The sequence below is a fragment of the Camarhynchus parvulus genome, chromosome 9 (genome assembly GCF_901933205.1).
Source record: "Camarhynchus parvulus chromosome 9, STF_HiC, whole genome shotgun sequence".
NCBI classification, from domain to species: Eukaryota; Metazoa; Chordata; class Aves; order Passeriformes; family Thraupidae; genus Camarhynchus; species Camarhynchus parvulus.
Window position 1 is genome coordinate 9,688,864 of NC_044579.1, and position 25,081 is coordinate 9,713,944.

At 52.9% G+C, this 25,081-nt stretch overlaps 1 protein-coding gene across 2 annotated transcripts; it reads right to left on the reverse strand.

Annotated features, from left to right (window-relative positions):
- Positions 1 to 1,086: 1,086 nt before the first annotated feature.
- On the reverse strand, positions 1,087 to 24,055 carry MASP1 (mannan binding lectin serine peptidase 1). Of its 2 annotated transcripts, XM_030954797.1 has the most exons (11): positions 23,727 to 24,055; positions 21,255 to 21,480; positions 14,416 to 14,593; positions 14,023 to 14,154; positions 13,344 to 13,540; positions 12,896 to 13,043; positions 12,303 to 12,421; positions 11,371 to 11,449; positions 7,114 to 7,251; positions 6,066 to 6,140; positions 1,087 to 3,620 (listed from the first exon to the last, which is right to left on the reverse strand). In XM_030954797.1, exons 1-11 carry the CDS (start codon positions 24,053 to 24,055, stop codon positions 2,725 to 2,727), a joined length of 2,517 nt encoding a protein of 838 aa, XP_030810657.1. In that variant the 3' UTR covers positions 1,087 to 2,724. The 2 variants fall into 2 exon arrangements, with proteins under 2 accessions (XP_030810657.1, XP_030810658.1); XM_030954798.1 differs by lacking the exons at positions 1,087 to 3,620; positions 6,066 to 6,140; positions 7,114 to 7,251 and adding an exon at positions 9,453 to 9,997 and having other exon boundaries at positions 23,727 to 24,003.
- Between the last annotated feature and the right edge of the window lie 1,026 nt (positions 24,056 to 25,081).

Consider the following 25,081-nt stretch of genomic DNA (forward strand, 5'->3'; position numbering starts at 1 on the left):
CGCCTGTCTCCCTGGAGAGAAGCTCTCATCACTCTGGCAGGTTGCGAGGTGCCAGAAATGCAAAGCCCATTGTTGGTCTCACTTTTCTCCTCGGCTGCCTGTCCCCAGCCCCCTGCAGCCACCGCAGTGCCTGTGGGTCACTCGGGGCTGGCACAGCTTGGTGAGCAGGGGGCGAGGGCTGGGCTGGGTCGGGGATTTCCCGGCAGAGCTATTGATGGGAGGCGGGGAGAGTCTGTATTCACCAGCGATCTGTTAAAGGACAGCAATATTTTATTATGTGCCCCAGGGCTGTCTAGGCTCAGATCTCATAGATGATGGTTTAATGCTCAGGGGACCAGGCCTTTATTTTGCTTTTTCTCTCTCCTCTCCTCTACTCCCATGATGGCTCTGGATGGGTTAGCAGACCTGTGAGCCAGCCAGACCCACTGCCCTCCTCCCTGCCATCAGTGCAGAGGAGCCTGGTGCTGTTTTTCAGTTCTGTGCCATAGGAAAATAGGGGTCAATAACCCAGCTCCCAGCCCTGGATGCAGGCACGCGGGAGGAAACACCCCCCATTATTTTAAGCTCTCTCCAGAGTGGATATTCTCACAGTCTCTGATGCAGAGATGTCCGGCAGAGTTTTGTCCCTGCCTCAGCTCACATCTGAGCTCCCTGCAAGTCCTCTGCTGCAAGGACATGCTCCTTCAGTCCAACGACGAGTGGGAATGGGCTGATTTTTCACACCTTTTAAACAAACCTCATATTTTTTTCCTCATGTCAATTGAACTCAGACTTAATTGCTATTCTCAGCAAACAGGTTGCTGCCCTCTGCTCCTGCCACCACCCCCATCTTCAGTGATGTGCTAAGGCTATAAATAATTGAAGGCAGGATCTCCTCTGTCGCCCTTTTTCTGTGATTTGTATTCAGGGGCTGCTCAGGGTCTGTCTCAGCCCTAGAAGCTGCACAGGCCAAGGCTGAGCAGCCGTCAGAGTGAGGGATGGTGTGAAGATTCTCCTGGGAGTGCAGGCGTGCATGGCAGATATCAGCAACCAGCCTTAACCATGTTCCTCTCGGAATAAAAGCCACAGGGCACCAGCTCAGTACATACAAAAGTTTTATTTTGTTCTGAGGAGGAAGACTAAGAGAACCATCCTTACCTGACATCAGGTATTTTACAGAATGTAATATATATAAAAAAAGAAATACATATATATTAAAAAATACCTTGCAGTTACATGACATAGCCGAGAGTACAGTTCATAGTGTATCTGCAAGTTCAACCTTCCTTAGGCCTTCTGCTCCTCTACAAGTTCTAAAAATGGCTTTTTGGATGATAGCAAAATTCAGAATGGCTCATCCACTGTTGGCTTCTTCCTTTCATGGAAAAACCAAAGGAGGAGGAGAAGGACAGGCCTGAAGGAGGCTACAGGCATGCAGAGAGCACAGCAGGCAGTTTTTGCATGTTGCTTACAGCTATGCTGGCAAATGAAGGAGAAGGTCCTGCTGAAGGAAGGGAAGCTCACCTGACCTTGTTCCTTGTTGGGACTGGTCTGCATGGGCCATGGAGGGGAGCTGGGGAGATGTGTTAGGTGGATTTGAGTCAGTCTAGAAGGACTTGGACACCTGCAATAGGCCACAAGAGCCATGAATAAACACTGAACACCAGTGGTAACCTGTAAATCAGCTAAATCAGTGGCCTCAAAAGCAGTGAAAAGGGACTAGGTTCTTGCAAGTATGAATAAATTGTCATGCAGGACTAACCAGGCCCCTGAGAAAGAGATGAAAGCCAAGAAAGGGTGTTTAATATGAAATGATTCTGCTGAAAATAAGTATTGCTTAGATACAGCTGATGTGAAGCTGTCTTGTAATGGAAAATTTTCCTTGGGAAGTCTGCTGTGGCTGGAAACCACAGAGCTAATCTCAGGGTGGGACTGAAGAGGGCTTCAGGTGATAAAAGATTGAAGAAATTTTTGTGGCTGGAGGCCAGGGTGATGCTGAGTTCAAGCCCTGCTCTGTGTCCTCATGTTCTCTGTAGGTCACTCATCCCTCATGGTGGGATACAGGTATCCCTTTTGGGCTGGTGCTGTCTTGGCAGCCATGGCTGAAGTTTAGGGCTAAATGTGGATGCATCCTCACATCTTTGGGGTCAGGTGGATATCACCTGAGATGCTACCAAGAAGAGATGTTTGTTTGCCTATAAAAATAATGGCAAACTCCCAGGACTCTCTCACTACTCCTTGCACAGAAAAGGGGTTCACCAGTGTGGGGGACCTGTGAGGTCCAGGCCTGCCCACATGGGTTTCTTGCACTGTCCATAGGCTCTGAAGCTCTGTAGCTGCGTCTTCTGACAAAGAGATCTGGCCAGAGAGCCCTGGGGGTGGGGACAATTCCCTGTAGGCAGCACAAAGCTTTGGTGTTAGGGAAACACTGCCTCAATCGCTGTGCCTTTTTCCTGGCTCGGAGGGAAGTTCCCTGGAGTGTGGGTGAGGTTTGCAGATGGGCAGCACATGCAGAGAACACCAGCTGAGATCTTGTCCTTCGACCCCTTCTTCCAGCTCCCTAGCAAGCATTTCCTAAGAATGCAAGTGAAGGGATGCGGGACCAAGCGAAACAAATGACCTGGCAAGGGCTTGGCATGCGTGGAGTATCGTGGCTATTGCTTGCGAAAGACCCGAGTCTGGAGCACATTAAACAATAACAACAAGAAGAAAGGGAGCTGCGGTGGCAGCAGGCTGCTTAGTCACTCATCTCTCCAGCTCTGGGTCCAGAAATGTCCATCTCTCTGAGGAGCCTGTTTTCTGCTCCACCCAGTCCACGTAGTTGGAGACCTTGGTGTACACACCGTACACCTGCTTGCTGCCGCACTCCTCCGGGCCGCCCCACGAGACCAGCCCTTGGGCCACCCACCTCCGCGTTCCCGGGTCCTGAATGACGAAGGCTCCCCCGCTGTCCCCCAGACAAGTGTCCTTCCCCCCCTCGTAGTAGCCGGCACAGAACATGTTCTCGGTCACGCTGTAGTTGCCTGAGCGCGACTCGTAGCTGGTCTTGCACTCGGCGTGCAGCACCACGGGCAGTTTGACGTACTGCAGGATGTCAGACAGGGTCCTCATGCCTGAGCTGATGATCTCGTCCACTGTGATGTTGGGGTTGGAGATCCCCCAGCCAGCCACCAGCCCCAGCGTGTTGGGGTGAGGTCCCTCCAGCTCATGCTCAAAGTGGGGCAGGCAGACAGGCATGACATACTTCCCCATGGTCACCTTCTCCTTCAGCTTGACCAGCGCGATGTCGTGGTTGTAGTTCTGGATGTCAAACTCCTCGTGGAGGATGATCCTCTCCACTGTCCTGTTGACAGCTTCCATCTTGTTCCTCACGTCGTGAAGGGCCAGATAGACGGTGACGTGCTCCTTGGAGACGGGGATGACGGTCTTGTCCCGCCGCTGGGACCGCAGCACGTGGGCGGCCGTCAGCACCCAGGACTCTGAGAGCAGCGCCCCGCTGCCAAACCATTTGTCGTTGGGCACCCGGGACATGTCCTCCACCACAATCAGGGCCTGCCAGGGGAAGAAGCCGGGCTCCGCGTTCCGCCCGCCGATGATGCGCTTGATGATGCCAGGCAGAGGACGAGCTGGCCGGCCACACACTGGGGACAGAAGGGACAGTACAGTTACCTCCAGCTTACTTATCTAGGGAACAAATGAAAAGGGCCGTGTGGCTGGTTATCTCCAAACCAAGCGCTCTCTTTTGTCCTTTTTGGTTTTGTTTTTTTTTTTTTTCCATTTTCAGTTTCTGGAGGGATTTGGCTAGATCCACACCACTTCAGAAGCAGAAAGGCCAAATGAGTAATCTTACAGCCTCACTGTGACCTGTGAGCTCACCCAGCCCTTCCCAGACCTTTCAGGCACTTGCTTGGCTCCTGCTCAGTGTGCCAAGAGACCCAGGGGAATGATGATGGGAGGACTGGAGCTTGACATCAACCCAGTCTCACCCCTCACTGAGACCTGTCATGAGGTCTGTGTTCTCACAGCCATGGCATTTGCCCTCCTGGAGCTGCTGTGGCTGGAGAAGGCTCAGCCATGGGATGTTGCCTAGCACCATGACCTTTAGTCCTGCATCTCATCAACCACAATTCTGGCAGCCAAACCAGAAGCTCTCTGCTCAGCTCTTCAACAGACCAGAATGAATGCCTGAAGAGCCCTGACATGGTGCCTGCTTTGCTCCCAGAAGCACAGTGTTAGGAAGATGAGGGAATCAGGATGCTGAAGGTGGCTTTGACAGGTTGGACGGGGTGGGGAGGGACAACCTTGTCCCTGGGGAATTTAAGACTTGGGATATGGCTGTTAGTGGTGGGGCTGATTCCTGCCTGTGGCAGCACTGTGGAACATGGCTCTCAGGTGGCTTGGGAATGCTGATGTCACTGTGAGGTTGTGGGAGCCTATTTGGGCTTGTCCTACATCTGAAGGGGTCCCGAATCGCAGCAACTCAGGTGCTGGTCTCATCCCTCTCAGTCTGCAAAAAAACCCCAGATCCTCCATGGAAAGTGCTGGGACTCTGCCTCAATGCCACCTGTGCTGTGAGGGGAGGATGCAAAACCTCACAGACAGAGGCCCTGACCACTCAGGGTGGTGGGGTCAGGGTGAGAATCAGTCTTGGGACCAGGGCAGGAGCACTGGAAGCTGCTACTGTGGATTTGTTGAGGCTGGGGTCTGTCTCTAGGAAAAATGTAACTCTAACAGGGAGGGAACATGGTGAATGTGTCTCTGCATGTGCTCCACAATGCTGTCTTTCCCAGTGTTGAAAGGAATCAAAAACATGCTCAGGAAAAGAATTCCTGTGTCCCAGCCCAGCTGCTCTGCTGCACTGAAGCTGATGGCTGTCCCAGGGAGATGCTTTTAGAGGAAGTGCATCCAGCCAAATATTTATTAAATTACATATCAAAAATGCTGACCAGGCTGCAAATGCTCCCACTAATGGCAGAGGCAGGCATGGAGCAGAGGTTCCTGGAAGAGAGGTTCCGATTGATGGGGAGGTGCGTGAGACACGGGAAGATCTGAAGAGCAGCTGGCCAGCTGCTGCCGGCAGATGCCGATCTCAGGAGAGCGTCACCCTCTCTCTGGGATTTTCCATATTCCTGAAGTCTCTCTGACTCCTGTCACTGATCACAAGGCCTGGAAATGGCCCATGAAAGCAGCTATGGCCCCAAAGCTGTCCCCGTATGCTCCCAGCTCAAATTAGTTCAGGCTGAAACATCAAGCAGAGATGCAGAGAGCAGCTGCCACAACAAGAGCAGCCACAGCCCTGGTCTTGGAGTTTTGTGGGATGCAGGGAATCTTAGGAGTCCTTCCTCTAGCCTTGCAGTGTCTCGGCATGGCTGGAGAGGAGATACCCTCCGTGGGGCTGAGCCAGTGTCTGAACCCAGGGTGGCTGCAGCTGCTGCATGGCATGATCCCTGCACCTCTCTGGAGAGCCATCCCTGCACATCCCACTACAGCCCACACCCAAACTGCCTCCAGGCCCCTGACGTGCCAGCCAGTCTGGCCCCATGCTTGGCCATGGCCAGAAACTCCCAGAGACTTTTGTTTAATCCCAAGCAGGTGCCTGGCCTGGAAACTTGCTGGCTGCAAACATTTCTGCCGCTGCTCAAAGGATTGGGACTTTTCCTTCCCTGTAAAACAGTTTGTTTTTTTCTGGAAGGCTTGAAGAGGTGATAATTGCTACTGGATGTGTACACACTGCCAACAGGAGCTGACAGCCAGGTAATAGTCTGCTCTTGGCTAAAACCATCTCCAGGGATGCTGGCAGCTGAGCATGGCCAGTGCGCTGCTGGTTTCCTTGTGTGCTGGAGTGGGGGGCTTGGGGAGCCCTGACAGCTGGGATGGCTGTGACCCCAGTGCCACCACTGCACCCTGACCCCCTGGGCCTGCTGGGGTAGCAGGAAGCCTCTGTCCCCAGGGCCCCCCTGGCCATGCACTGTGGCACTTGGGTATGTATAGCTGGCACTGTCACCAGGAGCAGGGTTCCTGCAGCATCCCCTCCGTGTGTCCCTGCTCTGAACCCCTGGCTGTGTGAAGCCACCCCAGCACAATACCTGGTCTGCAGGATGGCAGCTTGGTCCCCAGCTCCTCACTCCTCCACTGCCCCAGCGCATCGCACGTGTAGGTGGCTGCAAGAGAGCAACGTGTTAGCTGGGCTCTGGTCCTGGCGTGAGGGATTGTCCTTTCCTGTGAGGAGACCTTGCCCAGCTCTCAGGGCCCTTTGAACCCTTTGTCAGAGCAGGAAGTGACCTCCCTTTTAATGCCCTTGGCCATGGTAGCCCTGCCCCCATGCAGGGATATGTCTCCATCCTCAGTTTCATTGCCTGGAGCTGTCTGGAGGGCTGTGCTATGGCCTCAGCCTCTGCTGGCAGCTGCCTCCATACAAAAATGCTGCCAATGCCCATTCTGATAATTCATATGTGATGCTGGGACCATATGCAGGGAGATAAAAGCAGGAAGACAAGAATGTGAAGAATTCTTTTGGCTTTGGTTGCTGAGGGAGAAGGGAGAAGGGCTGGGCTGTGTATGCACCCTTTCTAGTGTCCAGAACTGGGTCTGGAGGGTACAGAGAATTGTGGTAATGATAAACCAACTTGTAGTTTTTCTGTGGTTGTGGACTAAGGGGGATGGTGGGAAAAACTCAATGTGATATGATCCCACCGCTTGAGCTTTGTCTGTGCTGAACATTTGGGTGTTGGGATGAAGAGCCTTGCAGAGCCCTTCCAGAGGCTGCTGGACCCAGTGCTCATTCCAGCAGAAGCTCCTTTCACAGAGACACAGAAAATTTTGTAGTCTGCAGGGAGCAGATGGCAGGGTGAGAAGGCAGAATGCAAAACAGACACCCACACTGCTCTGCCAAAGCTGTGAAACACCCAGGCAAAGCAGCCAGCAGGGCCAGCTCCATCCTACCTCCTTGTGGAGCAGGATTTGTCCAGTCTGACAGTCCAGGCAGGGTAGACACAGGGTTTGGTATGTGCAGGCTACATCCACAGCCTGCTGTTTGCAGAACACCCTGGAGCTGCCATCCCAAGCTCCCCCCTCTTGCATCCCACGTGCCCACCCTGGCTGTGCCGTGGGGACAGGGCCTGGCCCACTGCTCACCGGTGCTGTTGGGGGCCATGTGGTAGTAGGGGTGCTGGCAGTGGTACTGGATGGCTGCCTGGTAGGTGGTCAGGTTGTTCCTGGTGGAGAAGGTGACAAAGCCGTGCTCCAGCTCCGGCGGCGCTTTGCAGTCAGCAACTGAAAGCCAACACAGAAGGGGGTTGGACCCTGTGCTGTAGCTTGGGGTGCTCAGCCAGCCAGCAGGCAAGGTAGTGCTGGGCTCTGGCATGGGATGGTGCTCTTGTGGGGCAGACCAAGGGCCTGTATGGTGCTGTGTCCCTTTTCTCTATGGCACTGCAGGGGGCTCTGGCCTGGCAGGGCAGCCTGGCTCTGTGAAACCCTGCCATGGCCACCCTGCACAGGCAGAGCACACGAGTGGCACCAGGAACACCAGCAGCGTGTCCCACCCACAGGCTGCGTGACCAACACTCCCACTGGTGGAGACCTCAGGCCCAGGAGCCCCTCCATGAGGGATCAGGATCTCTCTGCTGCACCAGTGGGAGGGGAAGAAGCCTGTCCTGGCAGGTGAGGTCTATGAGATGATCCCAGAGTGTGTCTTTGCATTGTAGGAGTGTGCAGGGAGAGGCAGGCAGTGATTCACCAGCTGTGCATCAGGGGTGCTCCTCTATGCAAAAGGCTTTGCTGAGAGCACAGCCCTGTCCTTCCTGCTCTGCTCTTGCTCACCAAACAGTGCTGATGAGCATTTACAGATCAGGTGGAACAGCCCTGGTCCTGGCTGTCCTATGACAGCAGGAGATGAAGGACATGGAGAGTGTGGCTTGGCTGGTCTGCAGGCAGGGGGGAGACCGGTACATGTGGGTGAGACCAAACTCCTCCATCCCCCAAGACATCAGCAGGGGTGGCTCTGCTTTACCAGTCCCTGGTGTTGACTCAGGGTGGGATTGAGGGAGAAGAATTTTGGGGTGCCATTGCCCTTCCCCATGGCTTGTCCATGGTTCCCTTTCTCCCCATGATCCCCCAGAGTGCTCTGCCCAGCCTCTCCCCGTGGCTTGTCCCCTGTATTAGGTTAGTGCCAAACACTCCAGGGAGGACCCCAGGCTGCGGGAGGGTTCATCTGCCAAATCCAGGAGTCGCTTCCTTGGAGCTGAGCCTCCCTCCCACGTGGGCAGCTCACAGCACATTCAGGTGATGCTGTGCAGCCTTCCCCACCCCATCCTGGGTGACCTGCCCCAGTGGAGGGCAGGAACCAGGGTCTGATCCTGCCAGGAAATGCAGTGCTGTGCAGCTGGGTTCTGCTGTGTTTAGGATGAGGGGTTGAGTAGGGAAACAGTGACTTTGCAGGAAGTCACAGTGACTTTGCAGTAAGCAGGTCCTGTGGATCAGGGATGATGTGAGGTCTGTTGGTTCCCATGTGCTCCAGGATGTGAAGGGAATGAGGAGAGCAGTCCTAACTGATCCAGGCTAACAAAGAGAGAAATCACTGGACACAGTAGCTGGAACCAGGGATATGGACCACTGCTCAGGATTGCCTAATTCCTTGGGTGAAAAAAGCCTGATTTATGGCAAAACACTGCAGCTCACCATTCACCAGGGTCTCCTCCACTGTCTATAGAGACAGCAAGTGATGGGATGAGTGTGTAGCTGCAGGCAGGCTGGGTGGAGACTCTGGGTACCTGTTTCCTTGCAGTAAAGAGGGAATCAATGTCAGGGGACCATCCTGACCATCTCTGCTCTGGGATTGTTCGTGGCTGCAGGGCAGCATTCACTGGCCTGCACACCCCATCTCATCCCTGTGTGTCCCTCAGACCTGGGCAGGCCTTATCCCTGGAGAATGGGCTCTTGCAGAGACGTGTTGCTGCACCAGTGTCCCAGGTCCTGCTGAAAGGGTGAGGGGAGGGCATTCCTTCTGTGAACCTTTCTAGGGTTTTTCCTCAGGAAAGGGGCCATTTAGCATCTCTGTCTTTGTAGGACCAGAAGGGGACTGATGTCCCCAGCACACGTCTCCTCCTCCTCCTCCTCCTCCTCCTCCTCCTCCCCCCTCCTCCTCCTCCTCTCAAAGCCTCTGGTCCACATCCCCCCAGCCTCCTAGTGGAGCCTCCAATGCCCCAGGGAGCACAGTGTGCGTGCCCATGGTTCCTGGGGATGTGAATGGGGCCAGATACCAGGCTCTGACCTCTTTGAGCTGCAGTCAGCCTGAGGCCAGGCTGTCCTCACCTCTGCCAGGCCAGCCATGGGGAGCAAAGGGGAAGTGGAGGAACATCCATCCCCCTGTCTCGGTGCCAGGGCTTGGTGCCTGCAGGAACGGGCTGGTGATGCCAACCCATCCTCCAGGCCTCCTTGTCCAGAGGGCCTGAAAGGCACCAGGACTCTTGGGGAGAGGAGGGGAAGGAGTGTTTCTTATTTGCAACGCTGGGCCAGTGAGGAAGGACAGTGGGAGACTGAAGCCAACCCACCAACCCACGAACTGGGCGGCCGTGCCACAGTCCTTGCACGGCTGCCTTGGAGGGGGAGCCAGGGCGGCCCAGGAGTCCGAGTGGAGAGGGAGGGATGCAGAAATGCTGGGAGCCAGCAGCAGCAGCACATGGTGCCCAGGCAGCGGTGCTGGGGCCAGGTGGGCCCCCATGCCCCGGGGCAGTGTGTCAGCGGGAAAGGGGAGCTCGGCGCCCATTTCCTTCACCCTTCTCGAGACGGAGTTAAGAAAGCACCAGGCGTGGGGGTTAAGAGTGCCATGCCGGTTAGACAAGCCACAGAGATGGATTTGGCAGCCAGGCCAGTGGAAAGGGAACCTGCCCTGGGTACTGGACAGATCAGAGGGGCATCGAGGCAGGCTGCCCGTCGGGGCGGCACGGCCGGCGCCAGCCTCACGCGGCCACTCGCTCCGAGCCGGCTCTTCCCTCTGTCTGGTTGTCGGCTCTATCTGCAGCTGCACCGAAAGCAGAGGGGAAGGAGGAGAGCAGAGAGAGAAAGCCCAATTAGTAGATGAGCAGAGAGAGACATGCAGGAAACCCAGCCCCCAAAACACCAGAAATCGTTAATGAGCTCCCAGCGAGCTGTGCCAGCGTGCCGTGGATGCCAGCGGAGCCCCGGCCCTGCTGGGGAGCCCCTCACTCTGCTCAGCCAGGGCAACCTGGGGGTGATGGCTGGGAGAAGTTGTCACAGGTTTCTGTTTAGCCTCTCCAGGCTATGGAGCTGGATTTTATCCACTTTGCTGAGAAGCTTTCTATGTTCTGCATTGTTTGTGCCCTGCCTCACACAGACATCCCAGGGAGGTGGAAGTCTGTAGTCTAGAGGCCTAAATTGCCCATTTAGGGGCTTCTTGGCTTTCCAAAGATGTCTTAGAAATTTAGTGTAGTGAGTCATATTGCACAAGAAGGGATTAGTTCCAGCCCAGCTGGAACAATGCAGGTAATAATTTCCATTTTCTCGAAAAATTAATAATTTTTGGTGTTAAAAATATTTACCTAGATTTTGTTCCAAGTTTTAAACAATGCAAAATTTTCTCCAATTGCTGTTCAAGCTGGAAAAAATCAATGGGAATTTGTGGTAGTGAGAGTGTAAGAGTGAGGATTTCTTCAGTAGGGCAGAGGCATCACTGACTCCACAGCTTTTAAGGAGCCCTTTCAGTTATTAATCTATTTAGCAAGCCTGAGAGCCTCCCAGTTTCCATTTGGCCTGAGAAAACATGAATTAGAACTCCAGAAATACTCTTTCTTCCAAGGTAAGATGCACAATTATTAAAAGCATCTGCCCAGATGAGATGATTCAAATTATCACCTGTCCTTTCAAATGGCATTTCTTTTCTTCTCTCCTTGTTTCCCACTTTAAGGTTTGGAAATATTTGGACATATTTCTCTCCCCTCTCACTTACCTGAGCAGTGCTCAGTTTAGGTTAGTACCTGGGACTTCTCTAATGCCCTGCATTTTAACAGCCTCAATTTGGAAGGAAATTTGGACCAGGAACTAGATTATCCCACATTGTCTCAGGCTTACCTGACAGAGCCAGTTCTCAAGAGCCAGGCTTGCTCTTTCTTTGACAGGGAGACAGCAAAGTGGCTCACAAATCAAGTTCTATGAGTAATCTGAATGAAAGCACCAATCTCCTGCTTGTGGCATTTGGCCTGAGCCCCATTATGTTATCCAAGAACAAGCCAAAAGAGCTCTGCAGGGTTACGTAGCCTCTCTGGCTGGGTTTGTGTCTCTGAGTAAGGAACTCCACTCTGGCAGGGCAGCTCCCATTAGCATGAAATTATTTTAGCAGGAAAAGAACATTGGCAGGGTAGGGAAGGGTGTCCTTACTTTTGCAGACAGGGATCTTGTTACTCCATGTGCCATCCTTCAGACACTCGATCTGGAAGGAGTCACTTTCCACGTTATCCTGTGCAGAAGGTACCAACAAAAAAACCCAACAACCTATCAATGTTCAAGGCAAAGAAATAAATCTCTCAATAAAAAGGGAATTTCTTGGTGATTTAGTCAGGTTATAGCTAGCATGCCCTGGAAGAGGACTTTTTTAGCTAAAAATTTCAATAAAATTGTAATGAAAAACTTGAGGCATTTTCTTGCTGCCAGCAACTCTGGCATGCTGAAAGCCAAAGAACTGGAGTCACTTATTCTTGTTGTAAATGATGGGATGGGTAAGGAGGCAGCTCTGCACGAAGGATGGGACTGGGAGATCAGAGAAATACCCAAGCCCATGCTGGAAGTCAAAGTGGGCTACTGGCTTGGAGGGAAGACAGCCACCCCATGAGTCAGCCATGCTCTCTGTGGCTCTCAGCTGTTTCCCGGAGAGAGCCTGCCAAAGTCCTGCCCCCCTTGACTCACTGAAGCTGTCCCCAAGTCCCCGAGGACCTCCCAGTCAGTGGAGGCTGGCCTCTGCAGGGCTGCTGAGACAGTGCCCACTGAGGTGGGGGGCAGGCAGAGCCCTGGCAGCTGCCTCAGAGTTTTTGCTGGTTTTTTCTCTGGCAGGGCTGCCAGGCCTGACATTCTGTGAGGTTGCTGGCTCTAGAGGGACACTGAGAGGGTGGCTCAGGGAAGTGCTATCTCCTCCTTCCCTCTGCATCTTTGGAAAGGAAAGGTGTTGTCTCTCAGAGGAGGTGTTTTCCTTGCCCCTGGGAAGGGGATGAGGATGATGTGTGATTGTGTTCACTCTCCCAGAGATGTAATGGCTTTGAGAGGAAGTATCCTATTCTTGCTACTTATATTCCCAGCTCCGTGTTGTCAATCCATACCTTCAGCACTTTGTATCCAGTGTTGCAGCTGATGACAACCTGGTCTTTGAAGGTGTACTTGGCTTGAGAAGGCTCAATTTTCCCATTGATTGGTGGTTGCACCAGTGGGCACGGGTTTCCTTTGAATAGAAAGCAAATGAAGCTAAACAGGGGAATAAATGGAGCAGATGTAAAGTCCCAGCTCTTCCACCCAGCCCATGTAGCAGAATTTGAGCATCTCTGCCCTCCTTTAACCTTTAGTCTATACCGGCATGGCTCAGCCAGGCATGGAGGCTCCATGTCTTTCCTTCAGTCTGTAATTCTCTGTCTTTGAGCATTACAAATCTGGGAGCTAATAACAGTAGCTCGTGCAATTATCCTGCCCAAAATTGCTCTGCTCTGCAATATCGTCTTGTTCCAGAGCCCAGTTGTTGTAGGGAAAAAAAGAATCCTTTGGAGGGAGGGTTCCATGTTACTTTATGCCTCTCCTATTGTAATTTTTGGAACAGATCCTTTCTGGAGACAGGATCACAGACTAGGAAATTCAAGCTGTCCACCTTTATAAAGCCCTTCCCATTCCCAAACCCAGCAAACAGGAAAGCAGCAGGAGTTACCAATTGCTGTGTATGACAACTTCCAGCCCCTGTTCTCTCCAGAGTTGTCACTGTGGAAGCGGATCTGCACGCTGTTGGTTTGGGTTTCAATGCGTCCTGGGGACTTTTCTCCACAGAAAGGTCCAAACTCCTTTTGGCCTGCTTTGATCTGCCAAGACAAAGATGAGGGAGTGATTTGAGGGGGCTCTTTGATCCCTGAGGCCAATGGATGGGGCTGGAGTAGGGCTTAAGCACCATGTATTGGGGGAATGTGAACAGAAAGAGGGTCGCTGTTGGCTGGAAGGGTCACAAGCAGATGTGGTAAGTGACATGGGGTCAACAGAGCACAACAAGGCTCCTGCTGATTCTATCATCCCTGTTTAGACTGGGGCGATTCTGATCCCATCACCAGAGCACTGGGCACACAAAAGGTGAGCATGAGAGGAGGAGAGTGCAGAGCCCAGCTCACCTTGATGTGGTCATATGGACAGGTCACCTCGGGGTGGTCTTCCACATCAAAGCTGTCCTCAAAGTTCAGGGTGATGAAGAACCCCTCCTCCAGCTCGATGCGGTACAGGCAGTCCGAGCTCTTGGGGTAGGGGCTGGGGAAGTCAGCACTGGTGATCACCCCGCTCCTCTGGGTGTAGAGGTTGTCACTGCACTCCACTGAAACACAGCCGTGGCTCCATCAGGGCCCTGACAGTCATGTCCCAGCCCTGACCATACCCAGGAATCCTCCCAGTGGAGTGGGGTCTGTTGGGCGGATCCATGGATTCCGAATATGGGTACATGGATCCCAAATACGTGTCCATGCAAGGAGAATCTCACACAGCCAACTTCCAAATATGCCCATGGCACAGAAGCCCTAGGCTGAGAGCTAGTCCCAGCCAATCTACATGATGCAGATTCAGAGCAGGGACTAAAGCTTTTCATTTTTCTGACTGGAGGAGATCTACAGAGCTTAGCTGAGGAGCACAGCCCCTGGGAGAAGGAGTCCCACACTACTGGATTTGTAGGGAAAGAAGCACCTCATCCCTGCTGACAGCAAAAAAAGGGCTGTTGTGCCTGTCCTTGGAAGGTGTGATGCCTGCTCAAGGACCCTCTGTGTGCCCATGCCTGGGTGTGGGCTGTGGCTGTGGCTGTGGTACCTTTGCAGGTCCTGTTGTCGGAGTGGAGGATGTAGCCAAACCTGCAGGAGCAGTAGTACCCGCCAATGTAGTTGTGGCAGTAGTGGTCACAAGCCAGCTCCTCATCACTCTTCTCCTGGCACTCATCCACATCTAGAATGGAGTTAACAAGGAAGGGAGGTCACCCTGAAGGTCTCCACATGTCACCCTTTGTGGGGGCATTTGTCACAACACCGAGAAGTCCATTATCCCATGTGGTGGGTCACATGAGCACCCAGTGAGTCCCACATGGCCCAAGGGCTGCACACGAGTTCTTCTCTTGCCAGGGAACCCAAGGCTGACCTGAGATGTGGTCCCTGCAAATCTGGTTCCCTACTCTAGCAAGCTGGCCCTGCAGGCTCCAAAGCTGCTTACCCACAGCGGTGTAATGGGCATCGAAGCCAGTGAAGCGTTCCTCGTTGGAGAAGTCAGACCTGAAGGTGAGCCCCATGTAGGGCCCTGGGGACAGGATCACTTGCTGTCCTGGAGCCTGCTCTGTGTCCGTTGTCTCCCTGCCACAGAAGGTTGCCAGCTCCTGGTCCTCAGTCTCAATCTGTTGGCAGAAAGAAGGGGTGAGCCTGGAGAGCCTGCTGTGTGTTCCCTGGGCAGGTCAGGCTGGGATTGCAATCATCCTCTCCATCCAGGAGCTCACACCTCTGCCTGTGCTTGCCCAGGCTGTCCCCTGCCAGGACTCACCAGTGTCTCCATGGGGCACAGGGACTCAGGTCTGCTTGTTCTGCCTCAAGGGGCCTCTGAGGCAGATGCCAAGAGCCCTGGCATCCAGGATGTAGGGAGAAGCTGGGGGGTGTAAGGGGAGGATGCAGGGTGGGAGTTCATTTGGGAGGTGGGATGAGATCATGGGGTGGCAGTGCAGAAGAAGGGATGTGAAAATCAGCCCTGGGCTGTGTCATTTCCACTCAGAGCTGGTGGTACCCGAGATGCTTCCCCTCACCTCTTCCCATGGCTCAAACACTGATCCATCTGTGTGAGGGGCCTAGAGGAGTCCCTGCCTATTGGTTTTGCATCAGCTCAAAGCAGCAGCTGTAATTTCTGTCCCTTGGGCTGCCTTGGACAAGTTTGGTCCTGTCCCTCCCACCCAGGCTCTCTGGCTCCAGAGCTGTGGTTCCAGGCACTGCTGGGACTCTGACCATGCACCCAGAGGGCTGAGGAAGGGGACTGATGAGCCAGGGTGCCCTGTTGTCATATCAGCACATTCAGTAGTCTTTATGTGCATCCCTTTAAAACAGAGCCTTATCTGTGCCTTAAAGCACTGTAATGCCTGCAGAAAACCCTTCAGTTTTCCCTGGAAACCCTCTCCTTTCCTTTTTCCTTGCTGTTTTCTCCAGCATTGATCCACCTCCTTCTCATACACATCCCATCCCCAGCCCCTGTCTCAACCACGACCTCTCCCAGGCAGTTCCCAGCACCCTGCCTGCCTTCCCCCGGGGATTTGAATATGAATAAGCCTCGGCAGAGGAATGTGATGAGCACCACCAGGCAGCCACCACTGCTCGAGCCAAGCCACCGCTATTGAGGCTGTGATGAAGTCTGCAGCCCCCCAGCACATGCCTGGGGAAATCTGTCATCTGCTGGGGGCCCATGGGGTCCTGGAGGTGCTGGAATGTTGTCCCTGGCTTGCTTGGCCTCAGCAAGAAGAGACCCTTCTCTGACTCCATCCCTGTCACCAAGAGACCCCCAGGATGTGCCTGCTGGGGAGGGTCTGGGGCTGAAAGGGAAATTTCCCAGAGCTGAACAAACAGGCGGAAACTCGTTCACACCAGGGAAAGCCAACATGGAAACGGCAACTCAGCATGCCTTGACATTGCCTCCAGATATTTTCCATCCTCTCATACAAGCTGGAGCTGGCCAGAAAAGAGAGACACTTTCCGATGATAAATTTTGGGAATTTCGAGAAAAAACACGCACCCTGCTTTGGGGACAAAAACCCAATTGAATTTTTTTTTTTTTGTGTAACAGCATTCTGGGGCAAAAAAAGAAAACAAGTAATTTGGGCTCCATCTGGTTTCAATCCCTTTGAAATATACTGTGGTGCTTTAGAATTGCTTTTAAATCTGAAAGATTGTTTTGAAATGAAATAGTGTTTCAGACTGAAAAACAGGAGTGCCATCACCAGAAGCGAAGGAAAAAGGCATTTCAGCCCTGATGCACAGACTTGGCAGTGCTAGCACGTGGAACACAGCCTCTTCCACAGAAAATGCTTTTTCTTAAGGAAATCTGCGGGAAGGAGGAAATTTCCAGCCAGCTGCTCTGTGTGGGGCTGGTGGCTGTCACCCCTGCCAGGACTCAGAGCCTCCGTGTGAGCTCCCATTCCTCCCAGGGAGTGCAGGACCTGCAGCGCAGCATTCCCAAAGTGCTGGAAAACCTTCCCAGTGCCCTGTGCCTCTGCTCAAGGATGCTGCAGCCATGGGGCCAGCCCCAGACATCCCTGGATCCCTGGATAGAGCCCTGGAGCAGCAGGATGGGCCCCGGGAGAGCTGTGCTCTCCTCACTGGAGGTATCCACAGCCCCTTATCTGAGACGGGTCCCATGCCCCGAGCCACAGGGAGCAGAGGCAGCCCTTCAGCAGTAAACTAAACAGAGAGGTCATCATCCCTGGTTAATATTTGCTGCTTCTGCTGCGGACTGTATACTTTTTTGTAGATCATTTACATCCAGCGAGCAGGCTGGTAATTAAATCCTGGTTGTTTGTTTGGAGTTTCTCCCTCTCGGGTCACGATGTCGACGTTTTCACTAGAGAAGATGCGTCCCTGAGGGAAATATCAATTGCCACAGAGAAATTCCCTATAAAAATACGCTGAAAGAATCTTCCTTTGAAAAATAAAATATAGCAACACCCTTGTGCCTTAAATATACCCGTGCCAATGCCTCCTGCTGTCTTCCCTGTTTTTTCTTGCATCCTCCGTCCTTCATTAAAACTTCTGCCCTTCTGGATGGAGGCAGATTGGAGTCTCTCTCTGGCTGTGTCTCTATCCCCCTGCATTTTGGCTGGTGCTGTGGCTAATGGGTGTCCCAAGCTCTGGGGCCCCTCTCTGCCCCACGGTGATTCCCCCCTTGGGCAAAGGAGCTGGGATGCCCTGGCTGGCAGGAAAAAAAATGCTGTCCAGGGGCATGGGCTGTTGGGGATGCCTGGGAGCACTGATGCTCTGGAGGTGCCTCCTGCAGCCAGGGGGTTAATGAAATGCCAGAAACACCGAGGGAAATTTGGCCAGGCAGTTTGGTGTCTGCCGCCCGAGAGGAGTCGGCAATACGGAAACACAGCCGCCTCCCGCCCCCCTCTGCAGCCCTCCAGGAATGCACTAATTGGACTGATGAAGGCCAAACATACCACTTGTAATATATATAAATGGCTCATTAGGCAGAGAAATCGCAGTGCTGGGCTGAAGACACTGGGAACATGACATGGGGAGGAGATGCTCAGAGCCAGGGCAGGGCACGAAGCGGCCCCCGCCGAGCGGCCCCGCAGAGTGTGGCAAGAAGGCAACACCCAGAGCAATGGGGCTTTTTTCCACAATGCTGCTGCTACTGACTGCTGGGAATGAAGCAGGGACAGCCCCTGCAAAAGCCTTCATCTAAGTCTCTCGGAGCTCTTCTCCCCAAGATACATCTAGGGTCCTTTCATATGCTGCAAACATGAAATTGCCCTGAATTTCCAGGGGAACGTAGGTGGCAGCTCTGCTATGGGTGACAAAGGAGGATGTCTGGTTTCCTGTGCTGTGGGTTTGGCTTGGTTCCAGAGATTGTCCCTTCCTGCATGGTAGCTGCACCCACATGCCCTATTTCTGGGCAAGGTTTGTTCCCTGGAGGGGCTGGGGCTGAAAAGAGACCCAGGCAGGATGCTGGGGTCCTGCAAGAGCTGATGACTTGTTTCCATGCCTGGTCTCCCTCCTCCCCCTGCACTGTCCCCAGTGCACAGGGGAATGCACTCTGCAGAGAGGTGGCACTTTCCTATCAGGATAGGAAAGACAAGCAGCAAAGCCTTGGGCTCTCCCAGCTGCCTCCTGGGGTTCAAAGTGCTCCTTTTGGGACCCCACACTCCAGGGAATGAATGACCCCCGGCTGAGGCTGGCTGACAGGATCAGAAGGGGATGCTGTCCTCCTGAACCCCCAATTCATGCCAAACCTTGATTTGTGCTTTTTCTCCCTCGTTTGAATAGAAGCAGGTGTACATGGGCCCTGTTCACTCTTCTTGCAGCCCCAGGCTGGGCATGCACTGCCCTGAATGAAAAACCAAGCCTGTTCCCTGGTCCTGCCCCACCAGTGCCCCATCAATCATTGATGGGGTGTCCCCTCATCTTTATTCCAATCAAGGAGCTGGCTGCCAAGCTCTTGGGGACTGATTTCATTCCAGGGCTTGACTGAGCAATGTGCAAAACCCCACTGACTGTTCCCCAGGCTCAGATCTCTGTAATAAGCTCAGGGATTTACTCATGATGGCCCCTTAGAAGCCAAGGATGCCCATCTGCCTGTCACTGTCCTCCTCAGTGACACTGTTTAAGTCATTTGTCCTGCTTTTATAGTCAGAGCTGTGGCTTTTTGGGTGCCCTGGGCCAGTGCTGCAGGCTTGCAAATCATGGTGAAACCCTCTGCAAATGAGGAACCCCCAAACTGGCTCCCTGTGGATGGTGATGAGCTGGGCAGAGCCTGCTGAGCAGCACAGCAAAGGGAAGGAGCAGGAAGCGGGCAGCCCAGGGTGGGTGGCTGCTCCATCCCTGTCCACATGCACCTGGCAGGAGGCTGACAGCAGCCACCAAAACCTGAGGAGAGGCTGTATCCAGAGTGCTGAGCCTCAGAGTTTGCCTCTCCAGCAACCTGGAGTTTTCTACCTGCTTGGGGGGCTTCTCCAGGTGGGTATTTTGGGGATGGCTGTTCCTCCCATTCCTCCTGGCTCACTTCCTTACTGAAGTGCAACTCCCCTTCTCTGCCATGCCCATTTTCACAAACAAGCCTCCCATGCTGTGAGCATTTCTTTAGGAGCCACGTTCATTTTTTACATCTATACATGGGGGCACGCGTGCGTGTGCATATATAGAAATAAACAGCTATTGTTTTAATTAGCCATTGTTTCAGAGCTCTGGAAACTGTTCCCTCCTGCAGACCACCCCGAAGGCAGAGGTCTGTGTGGGTTTACAGCTCAGATCACCCTGAGCTTGCCACTTGGGATGAGCTTCTACACTGCTTAAGAGCTTGGGTGTGTGGGCAGCCAAGGAGCGAGAGAAGCAAAGCCCAGGGCACAGGAGCTTTTTGCCTGTCCTGAATTGAGTCCCCACCTGCTCAGCCCCTTTTTAACCCCCTTCTTACAGCAGTCAAGGTGATGAAGACCCTGAACAAACAGGAAGGTGTTTCTTCACACACACACAGAGGCACATAATCAAATATTTAACTTGTCCAACTCTCTGGCATGTGGTGCTGCAGGGATCAAAGTTACTCATGAGCTCAGAAAGCAATGGTACAAGTTCATAGATGGGGAATCCATTGAGCACCACGGAACACAGAGCTCTGCCTGTGCTTCTGAGCTTCCTCACTGTCACCAGCAGAATATTACAGAGAAGCACCTGTACATGGTAGGTCTACAGTTATGTTCTATAGCCATGCACTGTGGCCTCTGCCAAAGAGGGGGGTGATTGATGCTGGTTTTACAGCTTGCACAGGTGGAGACAGAGCTGGACACACAAACCCAAGGAGGAAAAGAGCCACGGAGTCATTCACTGCTCTCCTTCATGTTTTCTAAGCCAGTGGTTTAGTAGCATCAAGACTGCACCCTTGCCCAGCAGAGTAACCTCTGGATCTCCTGGAATCCATCCATTTTCATCACTTTCCAAATGTAATTCTGTGGTGGAGGCTCTGCAAGCTGAGTTACAGCCCCGAGCAAATTTATACAGCTGAGATCTAAATCCCTGTGAAAAATACCTCCTTCTTATGGAAATCCAGCAGCAGGGAGAGCTGTGGTGCCAAGTTGGCACCGTGGCCAAATAACAGGGAGCCTTATGAAAAAGGAAAAAAGAGCAGGGGGTGAAGGGCAGGAGGAGGGGTAAAGCTTGGAATGGGGAAAGTTTCCAAGAAATCTGTTCCTTGAGCTTACTGGGGTTTTAAAGCAATATATCTCTATATATGTCCCTGGGCCCTTGTGCTTGGAGAAGATCCAGGAGAAGCAGAAAGAGCTAATCAAACCTCAATGAGAGCTGTTAGTAGCAGGGTGAGTGCCAGCACAAAGGGGAAATTAAAGCAGGGAGCAACAGATCCTAAAGGAAAAAAGACACAAATGTTTGCTTTGTTTTCTTAGGGCAAGAATAAAACAATAATTTCAATTATCTGGCAACTAGCACCAGGGCCAAGTTCTGTGGTTCCAGACCTGGGAGCAAGTTCCACCTGCCCCTGTGCGAAGGAGCAGGGTGGAGCTTGTCCTGGTGATGATGTAAGGTGTGCTCAGCCAGGCAACCTAGAAAGCACCTGCTTGCTACTGCTGATCTGCCAGAAGCACCACACTTGAACATCTTCAGAGATATGGAGAGCCACCCTTGTCCTGGATGTGAAGGAGAGCCCTGCTTGGAGAAACCTGTGGTGTAAAGGCAAGGTTGCTCTGGGGCACTGCAGTGTGTGGCCACCACAGTTTTGGGTGGGTTACCACCCAGCAGAGAAGCAGACTGAAATATTTGGAGGATTTGGCCATGACAGCTCCCTGGAAAGCTCCATAGCAGCCTCAAGCTCAGGTCTAACCTCTCCCTTTTGCTTCCTGTGGGGCTGGACAGGGTGTCCCAAGAGCCTTCAAGGCGTGGCCAGGGACCCAGGCTGGCTGCAAGAGGCACCCACCGCCGTGGCCTGACAAAGTGTGCCCAGCTCAGGGCTTCTCCTTGCTGGCATCAGAGTGGCACAAACTGGTGTTTAGTCACAGGTGTTTTATCAGCCCAGAGGTGTGAAAATCCCATTGGGTGCAGTAAGAATTAGGCGCCCAAATACTTTCAGAAATTTGTTTGTCTCTGGGTAAGCTCTGACTCTGGTGTCCCACTCACTGTTGGTCCAGTGGATGCTGCCAGCTTACCTGTGCTCTCCCTGTGGTCAACTGGACTGACAACTCCTGAGCCCAATAAAATGGGGAAAACTGTTTTGTTCCCAGCTTTTCCAGCACTACCCCTTCTCAGCTGGCCAAGCAGCCCTGCTGTCTATCCCACCACCTGCCCTGAGATGTCACAGCTCACCTTCACATAGTCGTATTCACAGAGGTAGGAGGACTCCAAGTCAAAATGCATGAAGTACAGCTTGATTTTAAATCCATCAGGCACAGAGATGTTCCAGGTCATTTCCGAGTCGCTGGGATAGGAGTCGGGGAAGTTGGGAGACTGGATCTCCCCAAACATGTCTGTCAGCTCCACAGCATCTGCCACACAGAGCAGCAAGGCACAGAAGGGCCAGGCCAGGGGGTACCTGGAACAGACAAGTGAGGGGATGAGATGAAACTCTGGCAGTGACAATAGCTGTGCAAGGCTCTTCTCTTTTCCCAAGTGGATCGTGCAAGAGGAGCTGCAGCACCATGGCACCACGAGCAGCCCCTGGGAGGTGCAGGTGGGATCTGCATGTGGCTCCCATGAGGGGAAAGCCCCTTTGAAAGGTGGGTGCCACAGGTGCTGCAAGTGATGCAAAGGCACCTCCACAGCTCCCAGCCAGCCTGAAGTGCCATCAGGAGCTCGGTGTTTCCCATGCTGCTGGAGCAGCAGCCACTGGCAACACACCCCTTAACTAATGGAGCTCTGGTGGGCAAATCTTCATTTAATGGAAGAATGAACATAAGCATGCTTAATAAAATAATGATGCTTGCTAAATCGATTTAGTGAAAGCGTCTTGGCAATAACTGCTAAGTATCATTATTATTATTATTATTATCACTATTACTGCTGAGCCTCATCCTGCCAAATTGGGATCATTAACTCTCAGTAAATAGCACACATCTTTGCAGCTGGGCAGAGATAGAACCAGGCCTCAGCTTTGCAACCCTGCATGTTACACTCCTTCTCTTCTCTTCTCTTCTCTTTTCTCTTCTCTTCTCTTCTCTTCTCTTCTCTTCTCTTCTCTTCTCTTCTCTTCTCTTCTCTTCTCTTCTCTTCTCTTCTCTTCTCTTCTCTTCTCTTCTCTTCTCTTCTCTTCTCTTCTCTTCTCTTCTCTTCTCTTCTCTTCTCTTCTCTTCTCTTCTCTTCTCTTCTCTTCTCTTCTCTTCTCTTCTCTTCTCTTCTCTTCTCTTCTCTCTCCACACAGAGGCTGAGATTCATAAAGATGTTTTGTCATCAAACCCATCTTTTAAAAAAATCTCAGTCTGAAGAGTTTGTCCCAGCTTGTTACCAACTTATTTATCCCAGAGGAGGGTAGAGAGAACAGGTAAATCTCTGGTGGTCCAGCGGACCTCACACCAGCCTCGAGCTTCATTTGACATGAAAGGGAGCATGAGCTGAGTATTCCTCTGCACAAGGAGAGAACACCACCCATGCTGGAGGTGTGAACACCAAAGCTTGTGCTATTGCATAGGACCCAGAAAGAGGAGCAGACCTCAGGCTCTTTACACATAGTGGAACATACAGAGGAAAAGAAACATGCAGGAAATAAGAGCCATTAAACATTAAAATTTCTAAAATAGGCACTAAGGCCTGGCAAAGGCTTGTAGGTGTATACAACAGACATTGGCACTACTCACATGTACACCTGGTTTCAAAATCAGGGCTTGATTTAGGTATGCTGGTGAGGAAATTGAAGCTGCATTAGTGGATTATTTTTAACCTGTCTGTGTTCTTTCAAAACCAGGGCAGCAAATTTCTGGGGTTCATTTGTGTAGTGCCATCACTTTTCTCAGTTCTTCTTTACAAAGAAAAGTAAATGGGAGCTGAGAAATTTGGATTGATTTTTCTTTCAAGCAGAGTGAGGTTGAACATGCCCTTTTCTGACAGCTGTTCTGAAACCACAAAAATGTGTGAAGGGAAAAACTGTAACTCCTCTGGTCAGAGTACATGCACGGGGCTGGATGCTGAGCTGGTGTAATGGACATCACCTCCTTCATTTCAACAGGCTGTTTTCTTGAGCAGCTCTGCTTCCTCCGAAACAGGGGAGGCAAAACAGCATCAAACTTCTTCCTCATGACAGGAAAGTCTTAACCTCATGTGAAAGTGATAAATGACCGTGGTGTGCACAGAAACCCAAAGCCCACGCAGCAGGTCCCACCTCGCTGTACCTCGGCCGTGGCAGAGCAGCGCCCATGCTGGGATGTCCCTTGGCTTTGCCAGGATGTCCCTTTGGCTGTGCCGGGATATCTCTCTGGCTTTGCCGGGATGTCCCTTTGGCTGTGCCAGGATGTCCCTCTGGCTGTGCCGGGATGTCCCTTTGGCTGTGCCGGGATGTCCCTCTGGCTGTGCCGGGATGTCCCTTTGGCTGTGCCAGGATGTCCCTCTGGCTGTGCCGGGATGTCCCTTTGGCTGTGCCGGGATGTCCCTCTGGCTGTGCCGGGATGCCGGCGCGCAAGCCGGGCTGCGGCACGAAGCCGGGCCGTGAGCATTGCCTTGTTCGCTCAGGACAGGGGAACTGGAACGCGCTGATCGTGGAGAATCCCTCCTGAGCCGGACACCCCCCTGCCCGGCCGTGCCCGAGACCGCGGGTGCGGGAGCCGGGCTCAGCCCGTGCGGGGTACTCACCTCATTTCGCTGCTGGGGGAGTTTCCCGGCGGCTTTGGCTCGGAGGATCGATGGCTCGATCCTTGCGGGGGACGGCTTTGCCTCTTTCCCAGCGCTCCGCTGTCCGCCTTATCTCTGTCCGGAGATTTGCGAGCGTGTGTGCGCCTATGTGTGTGTGCGTCTGGAGCTGTCTGGCATTTTCCATGCAGGTCACGCCTTCCCGTGCCTGCAGCCGTTCCCCACATCCAGGCAGGCAGGCAGGCAGGCAGGCAGACCTGCCCGCATCCGAGCCCTCCTCCCCGCCCGCCTCTCCCTCCTCTCCGCCGCGGGGCTGCCCTGCGCTCCAGCATTCAGCGCAGTTTTTGTCTTCCCTAATCTCCAGAGTTTTGTGTACGTGTGTGTGCCCATGCACATTGTGTTTTCTCTCTCTCTCTCTTTTTTTTCTACCCCCTCACAGCCTGCTTTGCCAGATGGCTAAAATTTGCCTCTCAATAGGGTCTGAGGCTCCAGCAAAAACAGAAGGCAAGAATGTGTGAAAAAAAAAAAAAAAAAAAACAACCGTGCCGGGATAAATAGCTTTAGTGGTGGTGCTGCCACTGGGATTGGCGCTCGGGAATTGCTTTCAGCATCTCTGCTTAGTGCCGAGCAGCGTTTGGGATGGGGATCTGGCTTCCAAGAAACTTTGGAGCTGCGACAGTCTGAATAAAATCAAGCCCTAATTTGCATCCTCCGGTAGAATTGAGGAATTGCCAGATTCAGTATTTTGTCCCAGGGCAAAAGAGCAGCTTTAGAAGTGGGCTCTGCTCAGGAGTGAGAACTTTAAACACCAAAGTTTCAGTGCTTTGAGCCTGATTCCCTCCTGTTCAGGAAACAGGTAAAAACATGAACACTCCCCGCTAAGCCACGGGAGACTGATCTCCCCTCCCAGTGCTAGGCACAAACCAACCCAAACTCTCTGTCTGCATAGCTAAGTGGGAAGAAGATCTATCCGGGCTGCAAACAAGGGAACGGCACGTAGGACGTCAAAGGATGCAAACGACTCCCTCATTCAGAAATCTCCTTGGACGCACGAGGAGCAAAACTTTAATAGGTGTTTACCAACTTCTGCTTGAGCTGGTTAATGTAAACCCCGCAGATATGCACTGGCAGGCACGGGTGCACACGCGGCACGCTGAAAGGCACACGAAAACAGGGGCCGGGAAGAGGCAGGGAAGCAGGGATGTGTTGGCACCACTCCGCGAGCAGCAGCTCCCGGGCTCACAGCTCGCTGGTGCCAGGCTGTGGCGCTGCCGTTAAAGGGGCGATGGTGCCTCCAGCCTCTGCACAGGCTTTGCCCCTCCAGCAATCCTAGAGAAGCTGGAAGGGAAGGGGATAGA

Excerpts from the sequence above, each read along its gene's own strand:
- MASP1 (XM_030954797.1), bottom strand. The coding sequence starts at position 24,055 with ATGCTGGAGCGCAGGGCAGCCCCGCGGCGGAGAGGAGGGAGAGGCGGG. Across the intron at positions 13,044-13,343 it reads GTCCATATGACCACATCAAG|ATCAAAGCAGGCCAAAAGGA; the intron begins GTGAGCTGGGCT and ends TTGTCTTGGCAG. Across the intron at positions 3,621-6,065 it reads GCTGCCATCCTGCAGACCAG|TGTGTGGCCGGCCAGCTCGT; the intron begins GTATTGTGCTGG and ends TTCTGTCCCCAG.